Source organism: Zingiber officinale, chromosome 3B (assembly GCF_018446385.1).
Source record: "Zingiber officinale cultivar Zhangliang chromosome 3B, Zo_v1.1, whole genome shotgun sequence".
NCBI lineage: Eukaryota > Viridiplantae > Streptophyta > Magnoliopsida > Zingiberales > Zingiberaceae > Zingiber > Zingiber officinale.
Window position 1 is genome coordinate 39,931,392 of NC_055991.1, and position 19,162 is coordinate 39,950,553.

Genomic DNA, 19,162 nt, shown 5'->3' on the forward strand with positions numbered 1-19,162 from the left:
CTTGCGGGATTATTCCTCGGCTCATCTGTTCTAAGGGTGTACGAAAAAGTTCTCTAGGACGCCGATTTGGTGAGAGAGGAGCGGGGAGCAAGCGAGTATGACTCTCCTCTTGCACCCCCCCTCTCCCTCTGAAGAGCGTTGGTTGATACTTCCAGATTTGGTGGTGGTAGCATGCCATCAATATTAGCTTGTTGTTGTTGTTGAAGTAATTTTTGTACTCTGGTGTTGATGAGCATCTCTATATCTTCTTGCGTTATGGCTATGGTATTGAGTTTTCCAGTCTCTTCCATCGCAAAGCTTCAGATTCAGGTGAATAATCCCACAGACGGTGTCAAATTTGATCTTATCTGAAGGTGATGAGATGACGCGCTAGCTCCGGCGACTAAGGAATGACAAGCTTCTCAAGATCTGAAGGAACTCCTTGATGACCTTGCACATACTCCGACGATCCAATAAAGCATTAGTGACCTAAGACCGGGGTGAGAATCCCTAGCTTGGTCATCTGATGCTCAAGTCAGTTCCTCGCTTGAATGTGGAAGAAGAAGAACAATAAAGGAAAAATGGCAGGAAGTCTAATTTCAGATGCAAATGCTTATGTTTGCGTACCTTGCCAGCGGAGAGGATTCCCCTTTTATACCACCTCACATAACCTCCGCGATCGTGAGGCAGCCCCCAGTTTGTTAAAAGATGAGAAAAATAAAATTTGGACTTCATGCAATAATCCTCTGAGGAATCTTTTTTCTATCCCAGATGCACCCTCTTTGTCGTTTATGACTTGAATCCTTGATATGATGACATATGAAAAAGAGTATATCGTTGTAACCGCTTAAAGAACGAAGAAGCTTCGAGAGAATATTTCCGACAGGTTTGCCAGGTTGTCATAAAGTTGTTGACTGATTGTCTGTATAGATATATACCGATCGATTATTAAGCCTAGATATATACTGACCAATCATTAAGCCCGTCGTACCTTGAGAATGCCCCCTTCTTCTTCTGTTGAATATATCTTAGTCTGTCATGTATTAAGAGTACCTTTTGTTGAATATATCTCGGTCAGTCATGCATTAAGAGTACCTTATGTTGAATATATTATAGGGGATCGGTGGCCGGCTTGAAGGGGATTGGATAGATGACACCCCAAAATCGATTGCTTCCTATACTCGTTAGTATGCGCAGCGGAAATACAAACTAACTACAAATATGAAAGTTAAACACTAAAGGAAAGAAAAACAAGCAAACCGCTAACACGTTCATTTAACGTGGTTCGGAGATTAGAGCTCCTACTCTACGGTGTGTCCTTCAGGTGGGCGATCTCTATCCGTCTGTGGATTAGCCCTCGGCAAACTCCGGCTATCTCAAGTCGCTCCTTGTGGGTGGAGAAACCTCACTACAACACCAACCAAGACTCTTGAGACTAGTAGACTACTAATTAGGGTTTACCATCACTAATTTCGTCAACGATAACCAAGCTTCCAAGCCTTGATTATATAAGTCGCGGGTTGAAAACCCTGCCTACCAGTCGACTGCTAAAACCATCAGTCGACTGCCCTCTGTGGAAATTCGACCGTTACATCCCAACGGCTCGATACCAGTCGACTGCTAAAACTAGCAGTCGACTGCTACAGTGCTGCTACAGTAATTGATACAGTGGAACCCTAAATCTAGAATTTTACCCCGAGTACAATCTCTCATGCACTCTTACCCTCACGACTCACTTGACCTTTCATTGAAGTCTTGACCTTTAGCCTTCAAGCCTACTTCCTTTGGTTCTCGTCCCTCGAATGCATCCAAGCCCGCGGCTCGTCCCCAATGCTATCCTTCGCGTATGCCTCGAAGTCGCTTCCCTCGGCCCTTGTCCTTGCTGCTTTGTCCACGGTTCCTCGGATACTCCATCCTTCACCGGAGCTGAAGCCATCAAGCTGAGTCATATGTGTATCCTGTAAACCTGCACACTCATATACACATATCAAATACAAGGGTGAACCTAACTTAAACCCTTTGCCCAAATACAAAAACACATGGTCGCGCGGACCATTGGGATTGCTCCAATATATATATCGACCGGTCATGCATTAAGAATACATTTTGCTGAATATATCTCTGCCGGTCATGCATTAAGAATACCTTCTTCTGTTGAATATATCTCGGCCGGTCATGCCTTAAGAATATCTTCTGTTAAATATATCTTGACCGGTCATGCATTAAGACTACCTTCTGTCGAATATATATCTACCGATTATATATTAAGAATACCTTCTGTTGAATATATCTCGGTCGGTCATGCATTAAGAGTCCCTTCTATTGAATATATTTCGGTTGATCTTTGCCTGCTTAAGCATATATAAAGAACATTATGTTTAATTGACCCTTATCTTGCTGATTGTATTTTAGAGTCCTGACCGGGTTAAACCTCTTTAAGATCGACTGACCTTTTTCGACCGAGCGAATACACTAGACCAAGTATCTTGTGTTCAGTCAGTCTTCATCCTACCTTTCATATGATACAGACTTGATAAAGCTAAAATACCTTTAGGTCTGGCCGGACTTATGTCCGCCTGTTCACGCGACCATTCATATATTTAAGGCTTGAAAAGGCTAAATGCCTTTAGGTTCAGTCGGACTTATATTCGTCTGGGCATATGCATGGAAGTCTTCATTAGGTCGGCCTTTGCCTTACTAATCATATGCCATAGACTAAATAAGGCCTAATACCTTTAGGCTCGGTTAGACTTATATCCGTCTGGGCATATGCATGGAAACCTTCATTCGGTCGACCTTTGCCTACCTGATCATATGTCATAGACTAAATAATCCTTAATACCTTTAGGTCTGACCGGACTTATATCCGTCCGAGCATATGCATGGAAGCCTTTATTTAATCAGCCTTTGCCTTACTGATCATATGTCATAGACTAAATAAGGCTTAATACCTTTAAGCCCGACCGAACTTATATCCGTCCGGGCATATGTATGGAAACCTTCATTCGGTCGACCTTTGCTTTACTGATCATATGTCATAGACTAAATAAGACATAATACCTTTAGGCCTGGCCAGACTTATATCCGTCTGGGTATATGCATGGAAGCCTTCATTTGGTCGGTCGATACTCTTCACCTGGGCATATACAGAGAAACTTATATTCGATTGATCGTTGCCTGGCTAATCGTATGCTATATCTTAGATAAGTCTAAATATCTTGTGCCCGGCTGGTCCTTTCCGTCCGAGTATATACATAACCTTATGCTCGACCGAGTCTAGGCGCCACCACCTCTTCTTGGCTTTAACTGCCACGTCATCCGAAATACTCGCTCATCATAATCCGTATCACCGAGAATATCTTACTTTCAACACTATTATAGTAGCTACGACTAGCTAATACAACGTGTAGAAGCTACTAGATAGCTACTATAATGTGTAATGTTCAATATAATATTATATTGTTGTAATATTATAGCGACTACTTAGTAACTTCTACCTATTGTAGCTTTCAAGTGATTTAAATTAATTTAAAATAATTCAAAATAATTTTAATGAAGTTTAAATAATTTTGATTATGTTGGTAAAAGAATATTTTGATATAATAGTATTTAAAAATTTATGATTTATGATTTAAGATTTTAGTGAAATAATCGATTTTCATGTTGTAATAGCTACGAGTAACTTCTATACATTGTGGCTAAACCCTAAATTTTAAAACTTTAAACTCTAAATCTTCAATTCTAAATACTAAACTAATTGAAATTTCATGTTTTAACAACTACTAAGTAGCTTCTACACGTTATAATAGCTACCCAGTAACTTTTACACATGATGACTAAATTGTAAATCCGCAACTCTAAACACTATCACATCAAAATACTATTTACCAACTTTATCAAAATTATTTAAATTTTATTAAAATCACTTTAAATTAATCAAAATCATTTTTAGAAAAATTGTAGCAACTACAAAATAACTACTATATGATATAGCAGCTAATAAGGAATAATGTTGTAACAACTATCGATAACTACTATAATAATGTTGGATAAAATATATTTTAGGGTAAATGGAGCTCCTTTTTTTTTTTTTTTTAAATGAGCATCTTTTGATAATTTATATGATTTGAGACATTCTTGCCTAATTTTTAAACTTATAAAAGCTTGAAGAATTTTGTCACAAGCTTATTATAAAACCTAAGATGATACTAACCAACACCATCAATGAATTCTCAGGATTTTCCTGATTTAAAAAATATCAAAATTTTAAATTTATGAATGATGTATCTCCTTCAATTAGTTTCGATAAAACTGATTGATGGATTAAAAAACTCCAAATTATTTTAATTCAAAACTCTATGTTCTTACATCAGAATAAAATAACATAAATTGAGTGAGAAAAATTTAGATATGCACGCAAACTCACGTAATTATTTTAGATAGGGATATATGCCGAAATTTAAATGTAGTCTTAAATTCTACTAAGGCTAACATCGCATTAAGTTTGACTATCATAGCCCACAATTATATTAGTCTCTTCTTCAACTTCTTTTGATAAGTGGGCATCAGTACTTTTATTCCAAATGAAGTGTGTAAGGTCGCATCTGTCATGGTTCACTCCGTCCCCACAGAGAGGATCCTCCTCTTTAGCATCAGAATGATTTTCAAATAATTGCAGATGCTGTTGCATGGATGACAGATCTATTTGGAATTGGTTCCATCAATTCCTGTGCATGATTCTGCAGTTATGACCATGTGAAGGACCTTTTTTCACTCATAAATTTTGCTATAATTTGTGTAAATTTCAAAGTTTCTGAATAATAATATTAAAATTTTGTTGAACCATTCATATCTCTTAGTGAGGCCAAAATTATGCCATCACAAACTTCTTCTAACAAAGGACACTGACCGGGTGAGAAAAATTAAGCCTTTGCAAATATGCAACGAGGGGGGAAATGAACAATGCTAATAAGTAAAAATAGAGAACTCAGACTTTTGCTAGGGAAGGTCTGATGCCTGAGGAACCTATCAAGATGTCATCTATGTCTCTCTTAAAAATTTTACAAAAAGTTATTATTGTATTTAACTAGCAACTAAAAAAGATGATAAAAAAAAGATTAATATCACTCATACACCTAGATTTAACTGACAGTGGATTTTGGCATTGGTTGGTGATCACTAAAGATTATCTGCATTGATAAGATATTACTCCTAATAGTGGTAGTAGAATGAAGAAGGAAGATAGTGAGCTTGTAGTAATGGAAATCAGCACTATCCACAACAAGGTTGTCTTAAGTAAAGAGGAAGGAGAACGTCTCTTGAACATGTATTGCCCTTGGAGGAATATGAATACAATAAAAAGAGGCAACCATAGATGTATGCAAATGTGATATAACCATTATTTTGTGTCTATAATTATGAATTAAACTTCCACATCACAGCAATGCAGTAGTGAGGCAAACATTGTTTCTAACTATCGAAACCATGCACCTTATTAAAGAGTAAATTTAAGTTACCCTTTACGATAGTGGCCATGATTTCATGAAACATAGTGCAAGTTTAAAACCAACATAAAATGTACCAGAGAATGTATATAGTGAAAAGGTATTATTACCTTTAGAAACTGAACTAAGATATTATTGTTGTGGCATAGGAGTTGATTTCTGCCAAAGTTTCTCTGTCTCACATAGTTCAATTCGGAGGAAAATTTCTTCCACAACGAGTGCAACACTTCTTAGATCCACTCTTTACATTCAAGCCTCTTAGCAGAGCCACAAACTAATGCAAAATATCAACAACCAGGGACGAAGATCAAGTAGTTTCTCCTCCTTACCTTCTAGATCCTTTCAAGACTATCAATAAAAATCCTTTACATGGCATCCTAGAAAAATATTAAATTGCAATTATTACTTCCATGGCACTGCAAATGCCTGCTGCCTTTTTCTTTCAATGCAAATATTCTACACTGTTAGAATTCTGCTATATTTATTATCAAACCTGATAACACAAATAGACAAGATATGCTATAGATACTGATGGTATATGTTTTCAGCAACCCATCAAGTTACAATATGGCCGTTTACCAAATCATGCCCCTCATAAGTGTTTTTGACCAATCATGCCTCACTGTTGGTTTTTTATCAATTATGTCTCTGCCCAGATTTTTCCTATATTATCCTTGATTTTCAATTTTCCTCCAAAATTCCAACGCAATCTAATTTGCACAGCATGATTTTTGGGGGAAAACACTAAATATTTGGGTTTTTTTCTACCTAAGATGATCAGTAAGTGATCTTCCAAACCATAATTTTGCTGAAACTTGGGAGTTTCAATGGTGCTAACTGAAAATGACACAAAATGTTGCATAAGCAGATTCAATGCTTTCAAGTCAATAGATATCTGAGTCTCTTTAAACATAAAATGATCAGCTAGAGAGTAGAGATCTCTTAAGATTTTGACCCTACAAGTTGATATTAATTGTTCTCATTTCTCACCATACAAGATGATTATCATGGGGCAAATCCTAAATTCACACAAAGTTAAGGTGTGGGATCACTTAATGAGTAGATTAGGTTAGAAGGAATTCAAATATAAAATTTTATATTCAACAATTATTCTGCAAGCTAATTTGCAAATACTTGCTTTTCGATTTTAGAGGGAACTTGAATATCAAGGATAATCTGAGAAAAATTTATGGCCGGGGTTAAATTTGATAAAAATAAATAAAGTAAAAAAAAATCAATATTAAAATGTGATTTGGCCAAAATGAACTAGAAGTGCCATGATTTGGTAAAAATGGCCTTCATTTAAACAATATTCAGTTATCTTCTTCTATTCATGTTCTTGTGTATCATTAAACATTTATTGTATCTGATGCCCCTGGTACTAGACATAAGAGCAAAGGAATCTGGCCAATTGCAACAAAGAATAAGAAAAAGCACACAAATCCAAGAAGCTTTCCTCATCTCATCAATACAACTAAGATTATCACAGTTGCCATTTCTGTTAATTTCACTGCAGAAAGCAGAATATGCAATTGTTCAGATTGCCACGATGAAAAATTATGAAATGATTCGAGTAAGAGGACTTAATTTATGGGGTATTTGTTTGTTTGATTAGCTAGTTCAATCAATAGCAATGATAGTAACCAATGCAAGAGTGAGTGAATAGGCAAAGAAGTGTATGCCAATAACAAGGAAGAAATCTTATGAAAAAACTAAGATAAAGATATATTGGAACTATGAAAGCAATATTATAAGAATCTTTAACCAAAAGAGAGAAATGAACCATTGGGCAAGAAAACAGAATCGAAAAACATAGGCAACTCAAAAGACTTGTGTGGAGCAAAATAATTGGTCAACTGTTCAAAGAAAAAAATGACAGGAAAACACAGAATTAGACTAGCTCACCGATCCGTCGGCCGCTCCCCAATAGCTCCGAAATGATGGGGAGCTTCGAATCCGTGGAAGCCCCCCCCTACCTGGTGGTTATTAACGTAGGGCATCATAACCATAGGGTTTCCATGGGGCACGCCGTAGATGGGCATAGGAAGCATGGTGGGCACGGCGTAGGGCACGGGCACAGTTGGCGGCGGCGGCGGCGGCAGTTGGTGGTGGTGCTCTCGGAAGTTCTGCGGCATGGGCGTAGAGGCAAAGAGACGATCGGAGGAGGAAGGCCCCTCGCTGGAGAGCCCCTCCTTTCTCTTCAGATAAAGGCGGTACTTTTGGAGGTGGCTCGCGACGTTCTCCCTCGTCAAGCCCTCCACGTTCATCAGCTGCATGATGGTCTTCGGGACGGCGTTCTTGATGCCGAGGTGCGTGACGACGTCAACGAACCGCTTGTGGAGCTGCGGCGTCCACACCAACCGTGGCCTCTTCTGGCTCCTCGCCGACTGCTCGTCGTTCGAGTTCTCTGCCCGCAGGGCCGACAACTCGGCCTCCTCGGAGACCTCGACTCGTCGACTCTTGCGCTGGGGATTTTCCACGCCATCGCCCTCGAAAGGCATCGTAGCCTCGCTTCCTTCTTCCTCGTCGTCTTCTTCTTCTTCTATTTGTTCTACTTCTTCTTCTTCTTCTTCTTCTTCTTCTTCTTCTTCTGCCTCGCCGTAGTCATCGTTTTGAACAGGGGACTGGAAGGGGAGGAAGGATCGGAGTGTAGAGGCGGACACAGGGGAGGTTAAGGTGCTTCGGAGGTCAGTTAGAGTTTTATGTACGGCTCGGTCGACGTCGATTGCGGTGCGGCGGGGTTCGGGGCTGATACGGAAAGCGGTAGCCAGCGCCGGCGAGACTAGGAGCTTATTGAGGGGAAAGAGCTCCTCATCAGTCGGGAGCCCGATCTCCCACTCTCTGACGCGGCTCCCATCATATCCTCCAGGTCCTTCCGCGGCGATCCGGTTGCGGGGGACATCGGGGGCCTCTTCATCCATGGGAGCGGCCAAAACCCTAGAATTAAAGCAGAGGGGGGGAGGGCGGTGGATGTGATCGAGAAATGGAACCAGTAGATCTCGAAGCGGGAGGAGTATTGACTCGGCCGGGAGGCGGCAGCGGAGGCGGCGGTGGGTGGAAGAGAAGAACTAGCTATGGGCGTGGGAGATATTTTTTCGGGTGGGGAAGGGAAAAGCGCAGATCCGATGCCAGATCGCTACTCATCGGAGGTACACGTGGACCGCTATGCTTGATATTTTTGATTCCTTCTCTCTTTTTCCCCCATTCTTTCTCCTCCTAGAGAGAGAAAAGGCGAAGGATTCCCAAGCTGCTGCTTTTTTTCATGTTCTCCCTCTCTTTCAATTTCCACATCATAAATACATATTCTCCTTGATCCCAATGGACGACGATAACTACCCTTCCATTTTCAGACTCGCACGGATCTTAACGCCGATCAAACTGCCACGACATCCTCGATCTTTCCCCCAATCGGAATGGCAATCGGCAACGGGGAATGGTCATGCTGGCCCATGGGCCACACCTGTGTCGATGGTTAAGTAACCAGGGTTGAGTGAAGGGCCAGTTGGGCAGTGGCCGTGACCCCCACCCGATTGATCGATACGTATCAGAAATGCAACGTGGACGTCTCCCTCACCAGCCGAGCCTAATCGGGAAACAATTGCTATTCCTTCTCAGGCTGAGGCTCAGCCTCAACAATGGTGACGATAAAAGGAAAAAACAGGGGAGTTAGAACTCTGCACGTTTTTTATCCCCTCTCTTTCTCTCTTCAAAGCAGCGAGTGAATCAGGGTGATAGTGAGTGATTTGTTATAATGGAGTGGGGAAACAACGAAGTGGAGGAAAAAGAGGATCGAGAGAAAGAGAAGGGAAGGAAAAAGGCGGAAGAATCGACACATCAATCAGAGCAAAAATAAAGGGAAAAAAAGTTTGAAGAGAGAATATTTGAGATATTTCATTTTGACTTTTTAGATAATTATAAAGGATAGAAATCTGTTTTCCTTTTTTTTTATTAAAAAAAATAATAATAAATCGAAATTATAGGATCTAGATTAGCACAACTAATAGTAAGGTTTTAGATTATTGTTAACTTACTGACATAATTTAATATTTCCTAATTTTTGTGAGTCAGCCCTAGTACAGATTCATCTGATTATAATACTTGGTGCAAAATATTCCACGTCAACTCAAATACGAGAAGAATAGCCAACCTCCAAAATCATAATTAAAAAGTAGATTTAAAAGTGGCCTCCATTGAAAATGTAAATGAAAATGGAATAAAAAAATAACTCTAATAAAAATAATAATAATTCTCAGCAAAGGGAGAAAAGCAAAGACATCTTTTCAATTTCTCCTTGCGATTCTCCTTTTTTTTTTTCCGTCAAGCTTTAAAGATTCTTCTTTTCTGTCCTTTCTTCCCTAGCTTCTTGTGCTTCCGCGACAGTGAAGTCAGTTCAAACGCCATAATTAAATTATCAAGTTTGAAAATATCAATTAAAATAACGATCTGCAAACGTTTTTTTTTATTTGACGTAGATATATTATGAAGGTATTTTTTTTAAAATACATCAGTTTAAAGATTTAAATGTAAATATTAAGTTATGAAAATAAAGAATATTAAAATTCTTAAACGGTAAAAATTTACACTGATCTCCCAAAGCGAAGTGATCTTTCTAAAAATGAAGAAAAGAATAAATTTCGTGCTTACTTATTATCGGAAGAGCGATTACAAAATTAAAAAATCTTTTACGAATCAACGAATCAAATCCTTCGTCTTGCTTGGATATTTTCCTTGTCTCTTTGCCTCTTTTACTCTTTTGATGAATGACTTAGACACGTATATATATAATAAGAATCCATTAGGAGTATAATTGTAATTTTCCTTATTATATGTGGGTAATGTGCGTATCAAGGCAACCCCACGTTTGCATGTTTCCATTACCAACATTTCTAGGTTGTCCAAGTTAAGTCACCAAGGCTAATTAGTTACAAAGACTACATAGAATTAAGTCACATAGATAAGTCACAAAGACTATATAAGAATCAAGTTACAAAGACTATATAAGAATCAGGTCACAACAACTATAGAAGAGTCAAGTTACAAATACTATACATAAATATCCATTTCATACATTAGGAAAAATGATGAAGGATCAGAATAGCGATAGAGGGGGTAAATATTGCTAGTTAAAAATCTTTTCTTTTATCGTAAAATCGAATTAGAGTAAGCAGCAGAATAAGATAGCAAAGGAAATACACATAAGACACAGTTGGTTACTTGGTTCGAAACCTGTGTCGACTCTTACTCCAAGACTCACGATCCTCGATCGCATCGTTGGGTAATCCACTAAAATTTCTCTTTTCAAAATTTTCAGAAAAGAGGTAATTCGTACAATGAAGTTTACAAGGAATTATGCAAGCTAAAAGTAAATGTATCGACAATTAAGATATACGATGAAGATCGTCGTAGCTCTTTAGCATCGTATCTTGCACACAGAGTTAAAGCGTAGAGCAGTAGCAACACGAATAGAGAGAAAGAAGATCAGAAGGTTGCACAGAGCTTCTATTTGGATCTGAGTTCAAGATGTACTTTTATAAGCATCGCCCAGTTAACCGAAAAAGTCTTTGGTCGACGGATCATGTCTATTGACCGATCTCCCTATCATTTACTAATCAGCCAACCTTCCTTCTTTATCGAGATCTGATATTTTTTTCATTAATGTCATTTAATGTTCGGTCGACCGATCTCTATGTTTTCTAACTTTGTTGAGATCGAATTTGCCACGGTGTTTACCAAATTAGGATCGGTCGACTGATTCACCTAAATTCCAAATGTGTTCTTGCGACATGAACTCTATGACATATCAACTTGGTTCGATCAATTGAACCTTCTGTTTGGTTGACCAATCCCTTCAGTTTCTACAAAATAGAGTTAGTTCGATATAACAATATTATTCTTGCAAAATAGAGTTAGCATGATTTCAAATAATACATGAGTAAGAGAAAACAGTAAGACCTGTCTTGATTTCAACTTGAAAACCTCTCGATTTCTTCAGTTGGATCAGCGACCTAGGGTTTGTCCCTTCCCAGGACATGACCTCCCCATCCCTCCACTTCAGTTGCTTACCTTAACTTACCTGCCAAAGATTTGGTCATCCAGATCTGTTTGGACTTTTTCTACTGAGTGTCTAATGACCTGATCAACTAAGACTTTTCTTGCAATACTAAATTAGCCAACACTAATAATAGTAATGCAAAATACTATGGTAAAACTGAATTTTGATTTACCAAGATCTGCTGGTTCATGTTGGTGTAATCAGCTTCCAGGATTTTGATGTTTGACAATATACCTAAGTCTGATCAGTTTGATCAAGGGTTGATCCAAACAGGACTTGATATTTAGAAGAGACTAGTAAGAAAAAGTCCTAACTGAGTTAGGCAAGGGGAAATCCTAGGGGGAGGTAACCGTAGGTGGTAGAAGTCCTGGTGAGTGAAGCTAGGCAATAAAAATCCTAAGGGGAGGTAACCCTAGGTGGTGGAAGTCCTAGTGAGTGAAGCTAGGCAGTGGAAATCCTAGGGGGAGGTAACCCTAGGCAATGGTAAAGTCTTGGATACAATCCAAGTATGAAGCCTAATAGGTCGGGTAGACTTACAGGAGTGCGGCTTGATCCTAAGGGATTGCCCCTTAGGTGGTAGACTTGGAGGAGAGACCTCTAAGCAAAAGATAAGCTTAGTAGATCGGGTAGACTTATAGGAGTGCGCCTTGATCATAAGGGATTGACCCTTAGGTGGTAGACTTGGAGGAGGGACCTCTAAGCAAAAGATAAGCCTAGTAGGTCGGGTAGACTTACAAGAGTACGGCTTGATCCTAAGAGATTGACCCTTAGGTGGTAGACTTGGAGGAGAGACCTTCAACCAAAAGGTAAGCCTAGTAGATTAGGTAGACTTATAGATATAGGCTAGGTTGTTTATTTGTGTTTGTATGGTTGTTTTGCAGGAACCCGGAGTTGGAAGCAAAATAGAGAATACACAAATGTAAATGAGTGAACCAAACTTAACTCAGGTCAAACCGGACCCAAACCGGTTTAAGTAGACCGACTAGGTTCATTTTAGATTGTTGAGTTGTCAAAAATATTGACATGGAAGATGATGTGAAAAAAGATCATCTTTATAATTTGGATCAGGATGAAAATAAGCTAGATGATATGGATAGAGATAAGACTTGATCCAGATAAGGCTTGATCCAGATATTCCAACAACTAGATATGACTTTATCTAGATATGCTTCATCCAGATCTGAGACTTCATCCAGATAAGAGTTGATCCAGATAAGAATCTGATCCAACTCTATAAAAGGAGATGAAGGCTCTCTGTTCAAGATATCAAGTCTTCTACTACTCATATTTCGTGTGCTCAAAAGGAAGGCTACGAAGCGAAGCTTTGCTACTAAGAAAGCTCTAGGAAGGGTGTGCGATGCTCAGGACTTTCAGATCGGCTTAACAAAGTTTTTGTTTGTATTTCTTTTACTACAAGTTGTATTTACTTTATCATTCTTTTATGCTTCTACTTGATAAATTGTAAGACGGGTTTCTCCACCTCCAGAAAGCTTCCGGAAAGGAGACCACTAGTGGACTTGCACTTGAGTACGTATGCCTTGGACGTACTGAATCTGGGGGGTTGGGAACCAAGTAAATCCCGTGAGTACACTTTGATAGAAAGAATGAATAAAATCAAAGCGAAAAGCGATGAGTCGATATTCACCCCCCCCTCTATTGACACCACCGATCCTACAGTCTAGTTGATCGCGCATGGTCTGTTAGGATCGTTCGTACGGCTAGAGAGGGGGGGTGTGAATAGCCGACCCCAATCTTTCGCGTTTCTTCCTACGATTAGGTTAGTGCAGCGGAAATACAACGTAGAAAGAAAACAGGAGAAGAAAGACAAACCATATAACGAGGTTCGGAGATGAACTCCTACTCCTCGGCGTGTCCGTAAGGTGGACGAAGCCTACCAATCCGTCGGTGGATGAGTCCCCGGAAACCCGGCTAATAGATACTCCTTGTGGGTGGAGAAATCTCACCACAATCTTTGCAACAACAATAGGAGTACAAATAGGAACAAGAAAACAAGAACAGAAATGTAAACAACACTTGCTTGCCTTCTTGAAGTCAGCAGGAACCCTGGTGAAGCAGCAGCTTCTCGGATCCAAGCCTAGCTAGAAAACCAGCAACAGGAAGAAGCTCACGCGAAGCTTTAGCACCCAACGAGCTCAACAAAGCTCAGCAGGAAGAAGAAGCAGAAGCTTCAGGCAGGAGAGAACTTCCAGAAGGAAGAAGAAGTAGCTAAAGGAGAGAGATTCACCGAAGTCCTGTAGCCCTCTTTTATACCTGCGAAGAAGAAGAGCAGAGACTAGCCGTTGCTACGCAACGGCTAGAAACCTGGACCGATCAGGCTTCAACCTGATCGGCATCTGATCGGTCTCGGGACCGATCAGTTCGGTCGACCGATCGAATAGAGCTCAGAGAGTTGCCCAACTCTCGTGTGGAATCTGATCGGTCCCTGACCGATGGCCCCGATCGGTCCCGGACCGATCAGTTTACGCCGATCGGTCCCTCGCATCGATCAAGAAGCCCAGCCTTCTGCTTGTTATCCGATTGGTCACCGCACCGATCGATACACAACGATCATCGATCGGTCCATGCATCGATCTGCAGCTTGGTTTTGCCCAAACCAAGTCCCAAACCTTCCAAACCAATATCCGTCAACCTCGACCTATTGGTACTTCATCCCTAGCATCCGGTCACCCTCGACTGCTAGAATTCCTCGCCAAGTGTCCGGTCAATCTTTCGACCTACTTGGACTTTCCTCAACACCGATGTCCGATCATCCTTGATCTATCTGGATTTTCCTTGCCGCTTCACTCACGGGACTTTCCACACCGCCTAACATCCCAGTTAGGCAGCTTCACTCACCAGGACTTTCCACACTGCCTAACATCCCAGTTAGGACTTTCTCACTGCCTGGCTTCACTCACCAGGACTTTCCAACTGCCTAACTGTTGGAGTGTATACTGAAAGCCTAAGCTTTGTAAACATTCATTATGAATAAAGAATCACATTTGGTCTAATTATCTACATTTGTTTGTAGTTGTTCATTTAATTTATATTGTAGATAACATAGTATGTGGTGTCACATACAGAAGATGATGTTATCAGTACCTTATAAATTATAAACAGTAGCTCACGACCAGAATGGAAAGGAACAAACCATTAGAAAGTCGTAGTGTAATTAGGTATTAGTTTATCTTGACTATATAATTACACTAGTACACTCATAGTGTATTGAGTAGGACCATTTGAGGTCGTTCCTTTTATACTGACTTTATAAAGGAATAAAGACCTCAGTTATTATGGAAGTGTGTGCTCTTAATCCTAATATAATAACAAGCACATATGTTTGATATTTATTTCTTTAATTTATCAATGGGTGAGATTTAGTTCGATGAATCAATAAACCCGATAAATTGGGAAATGGTATCACTCATAGTGTGTGTTGTTGATTATAGAAGGAAACCGTGTCCTAGTGATACTAGGTTGATAATGTCCTCAAGAGGAGCTCATAAAGATTGTCATGTTAAACCCCGCAGTGGACTTAGTCCGACATGATAATAAGGTTGAGTGGTACTACTCTTGGACTTAGATATTAATTAAATGAGTTGTCAGTAACTCACTTAATTAGTGGACATTCGATATCTTAAACACAGGGAGACTAACACACTCATAATAAGAAGGAGCCCAAAAATGTAATTTGGGATTGGTGCGGTAGTTCAATGATAGTTCTCTAGTGGAATGAATTATCATTGATAAAATTAAGTTGTGTGTTCGGGCGAACACGGGATGCTTAATTTTATCGGGAGACCAAAACCAATTCCTCCTCTCGGTCCCTATCGTAGCCTCTTATTTATAGAGTTCTATACCCACCTATACCCACCTTCTATACCCACCCAATAGGGGCCGGCCAAGCTAGCTTGGGATCAAGCTAGGGCCGGCCTAGGTATGATTTTGGGTGGCCGACCCTAGCTTGAACCCGGCCAAAAAAAATTAAAAAGAAATTTAATTTTAATTTTTATTATTATGTGGAAGATATATTTTAAAGAGAATTAAAATTAAAATATCTCTCTTGTAAAAGATTTACAAAAGATTAAAGAAAGAGATTAGATCTCTTTCCTTATTTGTAGATTGGAGAGATTTTTTATTTTCTCTTTAAAATTATTCACATGTTAATAAAATTAAAATTATAGATATTTCCTTTTATTAACCATGAAGAGATTTTAAAGAGAAATTTTATTTTTTAAAATTTCCGGAAACAAATAAGGAAAGTTTTAATTGTTGATTGAAACTTGTCCAATTTGTTTCCTCTTGATGTGGCCGGCCATTAGAGTTTATTTGGGAAATTTTATTTTATTTTTCTCAAATAAATCATGTCAAGGAAATTAAGGAAATTTTATTGTAAATAAATTTCCTAATTTGCCTAGGCCAAGGAATATAAAAGAAGGGTAGGGGTGCTTTCATGAGACAAAACCTCTATTGTTTTCTCTCCCTTTTCCTTGGTGTTGTGGCGGCCATTCCTCTCCTCTCTTCCTCTTGTGGTGGCGAATACTTCATCTTTCTTGGAGTTCTTGTGGTAGGATACTACTTGGAGAAGAAGAAGAAGAAGGAGAGAAAGCTAGCATCTCTTGGAGCTTGGTTAGTATTTTGATTTTCTTCTTTGGTAAACTTCCTCTGTGGCCGAACCTTGCTTGGAGGAGAAGAAGGTGGTTGGTGGTTTCTCATCTTGGTAGATCGTTGCCCACACAACGTCCGAGGTTAGAAGAGGAATACGGTAGAAGATCAAGAGGTTTTCTACAAGGTATAACTAGTAATTTCTATTTCCGCATCATGCTAGTTATTTATGGAAATAATACCAAATACAAGAGGCTTACGTTCTAGTATTTCGAATATGTTTTTTCGAAGTTGTGTTCTTTTGTTTGTTTCTTTTCCTTGTGATTTGATTGTTCTCTTTGGTTAACCTAAAGTTATTTTAGGAAATTAAATATTTGCTTTCTTTTAAAGGTTTTGTCTAGTCGGTGGTGGTTGCTCCCATATCTAAGAAGGCCATGTGCCTCGCCACGTCAGTACTGGGAACCTTTTATGGAAATTAATATTTAATGGAATTAATAACTTAAGGAGACTTGGGTCGAACGTGTTAAGTTCCGCAGAGATCCAAGTCAAAACCTAAAAGAACAATAGATTAAGTTTTGGATCAAACGTGTTAAGTTCCGCAGAGATCCAAAATTTAATTTAAAAGAACACATGGTAGCTAGGAAAAGGTTCGAATCTTGTACAAAATTTTGTACAAAGGAACCTATAGGCTTTCCGAGTAGCAACCAACAATTGGTATCGAGCTAGGGTTTTGCCTCTCGTATTTGGTATTTAGTTTAATTATGCACATGTCATACATAATTTAGGCAGTTAATAGTAGGATGTGCTAACTCTATGGATGCAGGATCCAACTATTATGGCTTTTAGTTAATTATGTGTGTGATTGGACCCTTGGACATGTCAAGGGCAATTTATATGTGTGTGCATGATTGTATTAAAATACAGCAGAGCGTATTTAGTTTTATTAGGATTTTATTTTTGATCTAGATACATGTACATTCCTTTTATGGAATATAGGATCAAAATGTAAAATTCTATTTATGTCATGGATCGAATCTTGCAAAGCGTGGAACCTTCTAAGGACCAGAGGCGCTTGAAACTCGGAGCAAGATGGATGCGACAGCTAGACCTGGTGGCGGTGGCCAAATATGGCAGCAGTGGGATGACAACACATGGAGGTGAAAATTAGATTTTCTATTTATTGCTTTTATATTGTGTGTGCATGTTAGTTTACAAGTTTAGTAGGCTAGCATAGTTAAAATTCCTCATTTATAAATTACTAAGTGGGTTAGGGATTTTTATGTAAATCTCATGGTCTTTATTACTGGTTTGTAAGTGATTCATATAAGCTTGTGCTTTGGCTCTGAGTGCCTTCCTCCATAACGGATGAGCTTGTTTGCGGATCACTAGAACAGACTTCCATTTTTAGATGACTATAGGAAGTTAATTAAGAGCGTGTGATCTTCCCCAACGGAAGGGGCATAATCTTATTAATGGACTTAGTGTCAAGTAATGGTGTACACTTAGACACATCTAATAGTATCCTCCCCAACGGAGTCACTGCTATTATTTGTGTGACCAAAAAATACCAACTATTAATTTTATTTGTCAAAAGTTAGGTTGACAAGATAATAAAATTAATGGGTTAAAACCCTCCTTTAACAAATGTTGAAATTGTATACGTCCACACTAACGTGGCATACAAAATTCACGGTGTTATGAGGTGTTGGTTAATTTTAAAATAGTATTGTTTGAGGAATCAATATTATTCTAAATTTAGAGTTCTGACCAAAAGTTATTTGTGATTCTTAGGATGACTTTCAACCCACTGTCCATCATACTTCAACAGAATAGACTTACTGGACCTAATTACATAGATTGGAAAAGGAACCTGGACATTGTCCTTACTGTTGAAAGTTATAAATTTGTACTGACTGAGCCTTGCCCTGAAGCACCTACTGGTGAATCTACCCAAGAGGAGATTGAATATCATAGGAAATGGGTAAAAGCAGATGAGATGGCGCGGTGTTACATTTTGGCTTCAATGTCAAATGTATTGCAACATCAGCATCAAGATCTACCAATAGCTTATGATATTATGAACAATCTCAAGGAACTCTTTGGTCATCAGGATAGGGCTTCTAGACAAGAAGCTATGAGAAAGATAATGACAGCCACCATGCAAGAGGGTACTCCTGTAAGGGATCATATCCTAAACATGATGGCTTATCTGAACGAAATACAGATCCTTGGAGGAGAAATTGATGGGGAAACCCAGATCGATATGATCCTCCAAACCCTACCTAGAAGTTTTGAGCAGTTCCGCCTGAACTATAATATGAATAAAAGGATTTATTCATTAGGGGAACTACCGACGGAACTTCAAGCGTTATTTCATCACAATGCTCAAATTCACTATGTTGAAAATGGTTCTACTTCTAAACCGAAGGAAAGAAGAAGAAGAAACAAACTGGTTCAGGAAAGAAAGTGAATAAATCTCAGTGTACGGGATTTAAAGTTGGAATGAAGAAGCCGAAGGGCAAGTGCTTCATCCGCAAGCAGTCAGGACAAGGCGGATCGTCTCGTAAGAACCAAAACAAAGGTATATCTCATACTCTAGTTGTTGAAACATGTTTAGCGGTGTTATCTACCAGCACCTGGTGTGTAGATACGGGAGCCACTGATCATGTCTGCAATTCCTTGCAGGGGTTCCAGGAAACCCGACGACTATCTAAAGGGGAGATTACTGTCTACATGGGCAATGCCACTAAGGTGGCAGCTGTTGCAGTGGGAGACATCTACTTATCTTTTAGTAGAAATAGAAATTTGGTTTTAAGAAATTGTCTTTATGTACCCAGTTTTAGAAAGAATTTAATTTCAGTTTCTAAACTGTTTTTAGATGGATATTCAGTTTCTTTCAGTAACGATGTAGTTATTAAAAGAAATAAAGTGATTATCTGTTCTGGTGCATTAGTTGGCAATTTGTATATTTTAAATCCAATTTCTTCCACAAAGCAAAACATGGAAATATATAACTCATCTT

General features: G+C 39.0%; 1 protein-coding gene across 1 annotated transcript; it reads right to left on the reverse strand.

Moving 5' to 3' along the window:
* Positions 1-4,466: 4,466 nt before the first annotated feature.
* LOC122056406 (transcription factor PCL1-like) lies at positions 4,467-8,546 on the reverse strand. The gene is made up of 2 exons (XM_042618343.1): positions 7,389-8,546; positions 4,467-4,706 (listed from the first exon to the last, which is right to left on the reverse strand). The coding sequence occupies exons 1-2, from the start codon at positions 8,402-8,404 to the stop codon at positions 4,700-4,702; spliced, it is 1,023 nt and encodes a 340-aa protein (XP_042474277.1). The 5' UTR covers positions 8,405-8,546; the 3' UTR covers positions 4,467-4,699.
* Between the last annotated feature and the right edge of the window lie 10,616 nt (positions 8,547-19,162).

Coding starts and splice junctions, on each gene's coding strand:
- LOC122056406 (XM_042618343.1), bottom strand. CDS start 8,404: ATGGATGAAGAGGCCCCCGATGTCCCCCGCAACCGGATCGCCGCGGAA.